The 12,671-nt window shown below is 33.5% G+C and overlaps 1 protein-coding gene across 4 annotated transcripts in view; it reads left to right on the top strand.

Annotated features, from left to right (window-relative positions):
- Window positions 1-8,929, top strand: part of LOC111674877 (DNA N6-methyl adenine demethylase) — a 168,851-nt gene extending 159,922 nt beyond the window's left edge. For 3 of the 4 annotated variants that reach the window (XM_046951021.1, XM_046951022.1, XM_046951023.1), the window contains 5 exons: window positions 1,068-3,861; window positions 3,925-4,129; window positions 4,206-4,369; window positions 4,434-4,947; window positions 5,055-8,929. In XM_046951021.1, coding sequence (XP_046806977.1) covers window positions 1,068-3,861; window positions 3,925-4,129; window positions 4,206-4,369; window positions 4,434-4,947; window positions 5,055-7,788 — 6,411 coding nt within the window. In that variant the 3' untranslated portion in view covers window positions 7,789-8,929. The remainder of the gene's footprint in view (window positions 1-1,067; window positions 3,862-3,924; window positions 4,130-4,205; window positions 4,370-4,433; window positions 4,948-5,054) is intronic. The other variant, XM_046951024.1, reaches the window with a different exon arrangement.
- The last annotated feature ends 3,742 nt before the right edge of the window (window positions 8,930-12,671 follow it).

The raw sequence follows: 12,671 nt of genomic DNA on the forward strand, positions 1-12,671 counted from the left end.
AAAAATATTTTAGCACAACAATATTCGCAATCTACCACGAATTCATTGATAAAAATTTTAGTTGAATGCATATGATTTGTTATAACAAATCGTCATCAGTTGATGATGACGTTTAAATTTAAACAAATAATTTAAAAACAACTGAAATACAAAAACAAAATATCGCAAATACCACAAAAAACGGCAAACTCACATATACATACATAAAATTCAAATAAAGCTGAAAAAAAGTTCATTCAGTTTAAACATTTTTGAATGAAATGCTGATGAACGTAAAATTAAATTTTTCAAAATAATAAAAAAACACACATACATACACAACGTATTTATGTGTAAATGTGTAGGTACATGTGTTTCCTCAATGAAATATCAATAATTTTTATGACGTAAATAATTTTTATTTCCTTTATTGCAAAAACAAAATTGTAAACATTTCGAAATAATTTTCGCATAAATTATAAAGATATTTTTTATTAAATTGAAAAAAGTACATATGTATGTATGTTTACATCGTAAAATTTTAATTAATTTTTATTTACTTACTTTCACACACAACACGCACGCACACACATTTTCGAAAATAAATATTCAAATATTTGCAGCACCCCATTTCGAAATGTACATATATACCTACAGCTCGCGTGAATTAAAAAATCTAATTTGCATAAAAATGCCTAAATACAAGATAATTTATTGTGAAATTTTTCCAAAAGCAGTTAAGATTCATTTGTTTCGTATCCTTTAAAATAAAAATTCAAAAAATAAATTCCTAAATCGTATAATAAACATCCCTCTTCAATATGTAAACAAAAGAAAAGGGGTTGTAGGGGTTGATTTTTATATAGAAAAAAACTAATATTTCAATAAAAATTTTGATTTTAAGATACACATATTGAGGATTTCAGTACAAAACTAGTTTGCCTGCAATTTGTGTGACCATATGTTAGAAAATCTTCCTCTATCATAAATCAAGCTCTCAGTAAAAAGCATTAAAGTATTAATTTTACTTAAAAGTATGCTCACAAAAAATCAACATTTAATATTTTATTATTCTTTTGTCTTTTTAGGCACCCATGGCCTTTTATCCCACATGGCAAGCTGATCCTTCACAGGGTTGGCAAAATCAATTCATCCAACAAATACCACAGAATACGCCGACCATTACATCGCTAAACTCGTTGGATTTTCAGACACAATCATACGGTTATCCATCAAATGGATATGTACAGACTGGTCTAGGATTTGATCCCAACTATGGTCGCTCGCCATATGGAGCGCCAGTACAGCGTTATGATTTCCAGAGTCAACAACTATCCAGTGCACCTATAAACCAGGTCGGTTTACAGGGTGTAGGATTCGGGCCGGCGGCAGTAACTTATGCCGGCCAGGTATCAACCACACCCGCAGCACCTTCTGCAGTGGGTCTGCAGCAACAGCAACATTTGGGCAGTGTTTCAGATATCAATAAAACGATGTCGGGAAACGACACGCCTGGATATCCACGGGTGAGCAGCGTGCCGCCGCGCTCACTCAATTGTAACGGATATTCAGGCGACTATAGCGGCAGTCCTCAGCAGACTTCAAATTCTAATAGCAACAGCAACACCAATGCAGCTGCTCATGCCACCGTTGCTGCAAATAACTCCACTTCATCCTCAGCGTTATCGGCATCCGCCACAGGTCACAATGGAGGTCAAACTATTGCTCATAACACATCGGTTTCACAACCGGCAGCTTCTCCCATGTTGGCTCCAAATAATCAAACTGTGCCACCCTCCCCCACACGTAATGTCATGCAACAGCCTCAGTCGCAGCCGATGACACAACAGCCACGCCATGTTTCTCAGTCACCCAATCAGATTCCACAATCACCTAATGCCAATATGCCATTAACGCCACAGCAGCAACAGTATGGTGGCACAACCATACCAGCTGCACCTCATCATAGCGTGGCCAGTATGCAATCCCAGCAACAAACTCATGCAAATATTGCTTCTCCACCCCAACACCCCCAACCTATGCAACAAGACTGGAATTGGAATAGCCAATCACAGGCGGCCAATGATCCCTATCAACAGACCACTGGTCCGGGAGGTGAACGTTTAAATCTCAATACTCGCATTAAATCCATGATTATGCGTAAAAACGATCCAAAAGATCCGCTTTCTGGTACGGCACCACCTGATATACATGGTATGTCGGGGGCACCACCACCACCTTTGGGTGGACTCAATACACCAAATTCCAACCAGCAACAACAACAGACCGGTCATTTTTTATCGTATAGCCACCATCTCCGAAGCGATTCAGTAATGAACGCCAATGGTTCGAATGGTACTAGTGGACCTTCGGCTAGTCAGCAAACACAATCAGGTCTAGCAGCAGGAGGCTCACTGCCGACTGAACCAATCGGAGGTGGTGGCGACCAAATTTGGAAACCACATCACGCAAACTCTTTTAAGAAACCCGTGGTATCTGGTTTTCCAACTGCGGAACCTCATCATCATAATCACCATCCACACCACCAGCAACAACAGCAACATCAACAACAACCAATTGTCCAAACACCTCCACAACACACTACGATCGCTCATACTGAACCAAAAAAGTCCCGAAGTAGAAGTAAAAAGTCGTCATCATCCTCTGCCTCAGCGACAGCATCAGCCACAGCCGCCGCAGCTACCGCCGCCTCCAACAACAACCACGCAAATGTTGATAATGCAGACATTGATAAAAACAGTCATGATCCTGGAGGTGGTCACCATCTGGCTCATTTGGCAAATATTAAATTAGAAAAGAATGCTCCCTATCCACCTCCACCCTCGCATTATCCACCACAGCATCCGGATTATCACCATACACCGTATATCAAAACTGAGCCCGGTTTAATACCGGGTCCACACAATAAAATGGAAGGCTACGAACGCAACTATCAAAACTTTGTGCAATATGCCGACTTTTGTCAAAATGAAGTTCAAGGTCAGCCCAGTTCGGGATCCCAATCCGGAATGCCTCAGCAGCCTCCACATCCACATCATCAAAGCCAACAGGATTATGCAGCGGCAGGCTATCACCCTAATACCGGATACTATGGCACGTCGTCGAGTTTTCAGCAGAACTATCAACAAAATTTCGTCCCCAACTATCAACATTCTGCCTCATCTTTTGGCAATGCCCATGGAATGCATCCACATGCAAACGCCATAACTCACAGTCATACAAAATCAATGAACGGCCCTTTAGCAAAACACCATACCTCTAGTTTACATCATCACAACAGTCATATGATGGATGTGGATCGTAAACCAGAAACCAATAGCATTATACCGTTGCCAACCAACTATGAAAAGGACATACCAGCTCATGCTTATCCCATACCGCCACATCGGTATCCACTGGGACATGCGCCTCCCCATGGTCACCTAGGTCCTGGTTTATTGGAGCCCAAAATTGAAAATATCGATAGTGGTTATGGTGCTACTGCTTACCCTTTTCACGGTGAAGGAGGTCCAGCAGCTATTAAAAATAGCACTGGATTCTCCTGTTGTCGTCAAGGTGGCACACGTGCTCCCACTGCAGAACATCTGAAAGATGGTTCCTGCACTGGCATGCAAACCAAAGACGAGATTATAATGGAAGAAGAAGAGGCACAGGCGGCCAATCAGAATGGTGCTAAACCAAAGAAAAAGAACATAAAGCAAGAGGAGAGCAATGAAATCGTAGTTAAACATGAAAAAATCAACCCTCTTTTTGATACTTCGGATCGTTTAGAAAAAGGAAATAAAACAGAGGTCCCGGAATGTGACTGTTTTCAATCAGACAAAAGTCCACCCGAACCTGGTACATACTACACTCATCTTGGTAAGTAAATAAGTTGTATTTCTTCGGAAACATGTCATTTAAATAAATTGTACTTTCATTTAGGTACTGCTTCAAATTTGGCGGAATTGCGAAGAGAATTCGAAGAACGAACCCAAGTTACGGGCCGTCAGTTGCGTATTGAAAAGATATTGTACAGTGGTAAAGAAGGCAAAACGTCTACAGGGTGTCCATTAGCCAAATGGGTCATACGAAGAGCTGATCCCGAAGAAAAGATTCTAGTCGTTGTTAAAAAGCGTCCTGGTCATAGGTGAGTATTAAAACTAAACATACCAATATTCTAAAGAACAGGAAATTATAATAAATATTTTTCACTTATTCTATAGATGCATAGCTGCCTATGTTGTAGTGTGTATGGTTGTTTGGGATGGTATGCCCCGTTTAGAGGCAGACAATGCTTATAAGAATCTTATACCAAAACTTAACAAATTTGGCTTGCCCACAACACGTCGCTGTGCCACTAATGAAAATCGAACATGCGCATGTCAAGGTAATTATAATAATGCTATAATTTTTTTTAATGCGATTTATAAATTTCAAAAACCAATATCTAGGTCTTGATCCCGAGTCATCCGGTGCATCTTATAGCTTTGGCTGTTCATGGTCCATGTACTACAATGGTTGTAAATATGCACGTTCCAAAACGGTACGAAAGTTCCGCCTTTCGGTCAAGAGTGAAGAATCTGCAATTGAAGAGCACATGAATATGCTAGCCACGATTTTAGCCCCGATGTTTAAACAAATGTGTCCACGTTCCTATGACAATCAAACACGTTATGAGAAAGAAGCACAAGACTGTCGTCTCGGCAACAAGGAAGGAAAGCCATTTTCAGGTGTCAGCGCATGTTTGGATTTTTGTGCTCACGCCCACCGGGACTTGCATAATATGCAAGATGGATGCACGGTTCAAGTGGCATTGCTGAAGCCATCAAATCGTGATGTTGCCAATCCGGACGATGAGCAGCTTCATGTTTTGCCTCTATATACAATGGATACTACTGATGAATTCGAAACAATTGAAGGGCAGCGAGACAAACATCGAACTGGTGCAGTTCAAATACTGGACAAGTGAGTGTAGTGTTGACATTTCATGTTATAAATTTAAATCATTAGCATTGAATGAATCTTCACACGGATCAACAACACTAAATTATTTTTGAATGTTTTTCTTTTAGATTCCCCTGTGAAGTTCGTGTTCGTTCCACACCTCTTATACCTTGTCGTAGACATGGCAAAAAACGTAAAGAGGACGAGACAACACCATCAGAAGCTGAAAATAATGCGGCTACACCTGCTCCTGCTCCAACAACAGATGGCAGTGGTAATGCTCAACCGACTCCAAATGGCTCAACACAAGTTGCAGCTAAAAAGGACTCCAATAGCAGCTCAACAAACACTAATGCGAATACAGGCGCTAACAACAGCCCAACTGCAGCGACTACAGCTACAGCCCCGGCTTCAAAATCAAAGTCTAAAGCAAAAACGCAACAGTCAACGACTGCAGCAACATCTATACCACCCACAACACCATCACCTCGTTGTCAAACTCCAGTCACAAATAATCCCAGCCCTGCAGGCAGTGCATTCACGACACCGCCCGTTAGCAACAATAACAATCATTCCAATTCCTCAGCCAGTAACGGCAGTACTTCTGGAGGTAACACCAATCAACTTATGTCGTCCAATTCCAGTCTAATGAATATGGCGACTATGATTGATACATTCACAGATGCCCAACTGCAATCGAATCAAATATCGAGCACGGTTTTGGATTCGCCCTACTCCTACGACTATCAAACCGGTTCCTATATAGACTCGCGGAACTACTACGGCAACTGGCCTCCACCACCACATCCGCACAATCCACATGCTCCTTCACATTCAGTGACACCCATGGGCGCAACAGCATCAATTGGTCCGCCTACAGCTCCAGCAACACCAAATGCAAATGTTAATACCATGGCGAACCTAACAACCCCTAGTGGTGTCGGTCATCAGACACAGACTTCGCAACATTCAACTGGTCCGGCACAAATCGAGGGCAATGGTTATAATACTGGGTGCTATAACAATTTACCGACTGCAGGCAGCCAACAATTGACCCAGGTACATGACGTCCGCGGAGAGGTTAAAAGTCGAGGCAGCGAAGAAAACCCCGATTCCACCACATTAGTCAACAATAGTTTAGCGGCAGAAAGTAAGTTAACTACTCTTACTCCTATGACACCAATGACTAATCTAACGACTCAACATCATCCTCATGCACCTACTCCACCTCATCATCCCCATGCGTCACCACTTGAAGAAGGTTTTGTTAAGCCAAAGCCACCGACTGAATACTCTCAGTACTCCCAGTATCCAAACAATTATCAGATGTATCCACCACCTCATTCTGCATATTCAGCATACGATGCCTACCAGAATATGAACTACAATTACGGTTATCATCAAGCATATTCACCATATGGCATGTATCCCCAGCAAACACCACCACCCACGCCACCACCTTCGGCCAATTGGAATATGTATGGTCATCATCAAGGCACGCCGAGTACAGTCGCAGCCACTCCATATTCCTCAGCACCACTACCACCCTCAGCAACTGGACCCATACATCAAACTGGCCAAATGCTCAATTCGAGTCCTATGCTACCAGTTCAAACATCCCTTTCAAATGGCAACACGAATATGAAGGCAGTAAATGATGGTGGTGTTCTTACTCCACCGGCTATGACAAGTAATAATAACACACCACTCTGTGTCCAGAATACAGCATTAGCGAATTCTCAAACCAGTTTAACTGATCTCAACAATACCCAGACTTCGAATAATATCAATGGGGAAACTAATGCACCACCAAACACTAACGCAGGACTCACATCTCCCGATAATAATATTGTTAATGGGGGCAACAGCATGACAGCAGCTACTACAAACCTTACATCAGCATCAAATGAAAATACAAGCATGAGTGCAGCTACTCCCTCGCCAGTTTCGATGGCCACAGACTCGTCCAATCCAGCCTGCCCCACAACAAACAACAATCCAAATAAAATTGAACCAATTGGCGAAGTGACTGAATTTAACGAAAACCTTGAAGCTTTCCAAGATCCCCAAATGGGTGGTGTGGCAATAGCTTTAAATCATGGCAGTGTCTTGATAGAATGTGCCAAACACGAAATGCATGCCACAACTGCTCTAAAACACCCCAATCGTCACGAGCCCACGCGTATGACATTGATCTTTTACCAGCACCGTAATCTTAATAGAACCCATCATGGAATTGATGAGTGGGAGGAAAAGATGCGCGTAAAGAAGATAAACACCGACTTGGATAACAAGGCGAAAGAAGAGAAAGAAAAAATTAAAAAGGAACAAAATGTCGAAAACGAAGACGATGAAGAGGATGAAGATGCAACCTCAGCAGGAGTTGCAAATGCAACAGCCAATAACTCCGCTTCAACGAAAACTACACCGCCAAAAAAGGAAGTTAATACAAGTGGTAATGGTAAAGGCGGTAATGGAAGTGGCGGCGGAGGTAATGCACCCTCCGGCGGGAAAAAGAAAAAAGAGTCAGCTAAAAAAAATGGTCAAAATTCACAAAACAATAACAACAACAGCAGCAGCAATAGCAATAACAATAGCAACAACAACAATGGCAGTGAGCCAAAAAACGAGAAAGTTGCCCTCCGAGCACCCACATTAACAACAACTTCGTGGACAACCCTGTTTCCTATGCACCCATGTGTGGTTACGGGGCCTTATCAGGAGGGCAACAGTAGTCCAACGTCCACAACAGTTCAACAGCAGCAACAACAACAGCAGCAAATGCTTGAACAAACACCACAACCACAGCAATTGCAGCAACAACAACAGCAGCAACAACACCAACAGCCAATGCAAACATAAATTTGCATTAAATTAGAAGTTTTTTTTTTGTAAAAACTCCAAACTTCAGAGAGTTATCGAAAGCGTAAACAAACCATTGATTTTCCGCTTTCACTTTCACAACATTTTCGACTGAATTTTTTTTTTTTTTTTTTGTTAAACATTTTCCAATTTACATATTAGGTCTTTTCGACTTTTGTGCCATAATATTAAATAATTAATATTAAATATTATTATTCATTTATAACTTGTAAATTTTCTTGGTTTTTCACGCGTATGTTTTGTTCGTTTCTTCATTGTTAATTAAATATTTGTTTGCAAACGATTTTTGCCATTTTATTTTAGCTAAATAATAGAAGTTCATTTTCCAATTAAAGCCCAATCATTGATTGACTAGAGTTAAAAGACAGACAGGTTTTTAAGAAGAGATCTTACCCTGTGGGCAGCCTGAAATTTGTTATAATTTAACCCTTAAACTGACTGCTGGATAGAAACAAAACCATTTTAAGCATCACATATAAACAAAGACATCTATTACATATTAAAACATATAGTTTTAAATTCAATACATACATAATTACATAAAATATATATTAAACGCTTTTTAACAAAATATAATATTAAATTAAAAATAAAACAAAAAAAAAACTACTATACAAAAATATTATTAACGGAAATTCAAACTACAAAAACATAGTACACAAATTTTGTTTTTTTCTTAAGGATTTTATTTTTAATTTTGCATTTTATGGATTTTTTTAATTTTCACAAATAAACAACAACAAAATAAGAGTGATTAATAAAATATAAAAATACAAAAAGAAAAAAAAATAATTAAATTCAGTTATAACCTAAAATTAATGAAAAAATAAAAACAAAAAAGTTAAAAAAAATACTGTTAGAAAAAGATCATTGCCAAAAGTACAAAACAAAAATAAAAAAAATAAAACACAAACATGAAAAAATAATATTACTAACAAAAAATTAAATTTTTTTAAAAAATCTCGCTACTTTAAAACCAAACAAATACAAAATAAATTAAATGAAAACTGAAGTAATAAATATTTTTTTAGAACATCATCACAAATTACAAAACAAAATACAAAAACTGTCTGGTAAATAGACCAACTAAACTTTTCTTGGTTAACTAATGCAACAACAACAACAAAAATAAATTAATTATTTTACTTACAAGCGCAAACAACTTACTATAGAAACAAAATACAAACAAACATATACACATATTTCTATGTTTAATTATGATTTAATTCTTTAAAGCAACTGCACTTTAAACATATTGCAAACAGTACGTAGTAATAGGAAATGAACAACTGGAAATAGTTTATTTATTTATTATATTTTTTTTGTTAATAAACTAATGTTTAAAATATAAAGAAGGGATTAATTTAGGATTCAAATATTGTTTTGTTAGCAACGGTTTATTTCTGTAGTTTATGCTTTGTAACAGCTGATATACGTCAACAATTTTTGAATGTTTTTGTTTGATTTCTTTGGTTAAATTGCAACTCTTAGTTTATTATGAAAATTAACAAAAACTTACTCTAAAAACATAAAATTGTATACTTTGAAATCTCCAAAAGTTGAACTTATCAAGAATTAAAACATTTACTGCTTATTTTTATCAAAATTATATTAATATGTTTGCATCAGCTGTTTACACTTTTGCATTTCTTGAACTAACTGAGTTAAACCACCTCCATTGGGCTCTTAAACTAACCAACAAAATTAATTAACTGGGTACCCAAAAACAACTTGTCAGGATTAATTTCAATATAATCGCCAATCGTTCACCTAAAGATTAGAAATGAACTTTTTGGTACTTCCTCTAAATAAACAAAGATCATTTATATTGCTTCCGGTGACCAGTTTTAACATGTTTTTTATCAGCTGTTTTGATGAATAAATTGCAAACGCAATAACGCACCAAGAATACCATTTAAGTGTTGGATTAGTGTGATAATTACAACAGTATGAAGTTTGCAATTAAAAGCAATAAGATTTTTCATTTGCTCTTCTACAAGAACATTTGCATCAAACACTGAATCCCACTACTATTGATTGTTGTAAATTTTCAAGAAAGTTCGTTAAATATTCTTCTCTACTGTTACATATTTTAAACATTACTTTATTTACAATTTATTTCTATTACAAATCATTATGAAATTCTTAATTTTAGCTAAATTTTTGTTTATGTTTCAAATTTACTAAAATTGGACAATTTCTAAGAATGCACTTATTTTTAAACATTTCCTTTAAAAAAAACAGTCGTTTAACAAAAAAAGTCACAAACTTGAAAAAAAAAACATGAAAAATAAAATATTTTTAAAATTGTAAAAATTAAAAACAACAAAATTGTATAAAAAATAATAATAATACATTTTCACAATATAAAAGTAAAAAAACAAAAACAAAATTTAAACAAATCATTAAAACACAAAAACAACTGAAGAAAAAATCATAAATACATAAATAAGCATTAACTATTTTAAACATCACATTAAAAAAATATTTATACATTGAAAAACAATTGAAATTGAAAAGAAATTAATAATTAAGACAAAAAACATTATTAATATTTAATAACATTAATAATGGCATAAAGACAACATTTAGGCACAGCAAACAAACCATTTAAAAAATAATAATTAAAAAAATAATTATTTTTTTTAACAGAAGGGAGACATTTTTTATAGTTTGTAAGTTTAAAATTTAGAAAAAAAAAAACAAAAAAATTAAACAATTTAAGAGAATGAGAAATGGTTAAAAAGAATCAAGCAAAACAAACAAACAATTTAAGACATTTTTTATTTAATTTTTGAATTAAAAAAATTATATATTTAAATATAAAAAACAAATACACACAAAAAATAAATTTAAACAAAAAAAAACATATTATAAAAGTTACAAACCTAAAACATAAATTTAAACAAAAAAAAAACAAAAACACTATACATTTATGCCTAAATATTTATTTTACAAAATATGCTCTACAATTTAAGAAAACAAAATATTTTAAAATTAAGTCATACAACAACAAAAAACTAATAAAAAATAAGCATTTTTATGAAAAAAAAACGACAAAAAACAAGAAAAACTTTAATTCATTTAGTTTGATTAAACTTTAATTTTTTATTAAATAAAAACTGAATTGATAAAAGACTCAAAACCATGCAAGTATTAAGAAGAAGAAAAATGCTAACAGAAACAAAAACGCAAAAGAACAAAAACCTTATTACATTTTTAACAAATTATAATTTTGTTTAAATAATTTCTTTAAATGTTACTAAAACAAAAACAAATACAACTTACTCATCACAAAATATAGAAAAACAAATAATAATAATAATAATAATAAAAACTCACAATATATAAAAGATCTGCCATCCATAAATAAAAGAAAAAAAAATTAACAAAAATAAAATAAATGAACATAAAAAACACAAACAATTGCATGATTTTAGTTTTCTTGTGTCTAAGTAAAAAATTAAATTGTTTATTTGCTTAATAAATTTTATTTTTATAAATATTTAAAAGAAAAAAATCAAAATAGTTTTTAATTCATTTTAAATTTAATCCTCATCATATTGTCACTGTCATTTGTCATTGTATGTCATTGTCGTCTCTAACTGTCAAGCAAACAATCGATAAATGTTTAAAATAAATTTCTAGTTTAAAAATTATTATTATTATCGTTATAATTTAGTTGATATTCTTCTACTGCATCTTTTTAATTTACTTAAATTTTATTATGATTATTATTATTATTGAAAATATTTAATTTTTGTAATTTGTATTTTTTTAACTTTAAACTTTAGTTTTATCTACAAATGTATTTTAATTTTTTTTAAAAAATTTCTTAAAAAAACATATTCTCATAATTTAATAAGTTTTATTAAAAATTTCTTTTTTATTCATAAATATTTTACATAAAACATACATATAAAAATAAAAAAATAGCTGAGTAATAAATATTTTCAATTATTTAAATTATTATTAATTAATGATTATTATTTTTTATTATTATTATAAATCATAAAACTATTCGTTTTTTTAAAATATAAACAAAAAAGCCCACAAAAAGTTATATAAATAAATTTTAATTTTTAAATATTAAACAAAAAATATATAAAAAAATTGTGTTTTATTTTTTCCCTTTATTTCCTTTAAAATTATGTTTTTTTTTTTTATTTTTACAGTTTTTATTAATTTCAACAACAACTATACATACGTATTTTAAAAAAGTAAAAACAAAAATACATATTTGTGAATGCTCCAAATATTTGTTTTTCAGTAAAATTATAAATTAAATAACAAAAAACAAAAAGATCAATATTAATATTGATGAAAAAAAATAAAAATTATAAAATGATATACCATTGCTGGATTATGCAAATGCGAAAAATGTGAAATAATTTAATTGTAAAACATTTGAATAAATAAAATATTACCAAATAAAGACAAGAAAAAAAAACATAAATTATATTTATTTAACATATAAATAATAAAATTAATAAAAAGAAAAACAAGAAATATTAAAAAAAAACATACATGTGTTGCATTTTATTTTTGGATCCGTTGTCAATAGAGGTAAATAAGGATACTGAAATCAGTTTAGAGTTATAAGCAATAAATCGAATTTAAATTACCTTTAAATTTTGGTTATTTTATGAACGAAATCTCTAGTTTCATTGAACTATTTAATTATTTTTACCAAAGAATAATGTTTTATCCAAATGATCTTTTATAAGCCGTTCACACGACGTTTCACGATTCTTCATTCTCGCTCTTATTCTTCATTCAATCCTGAATTATATGATTTACCATCACATGAAACAATTATTCTTCATTCACTCTCTCATTCTTTAGTTAACTCTAAATTACAT

Source organism: Lucilia cuprina, chromosome 5 (assembly GCF_022045245.1).
Source record: "Lucilia cuprina isolate Lc7/37 chromosome 5, ASM2204524v1, whole genome shotgun sequence".
NCBI lineage: Eukaryota > Metazoa > Arthropoda > Insecta > Diptera > Calliphoridae > Lucilia > Lucilia cuprina.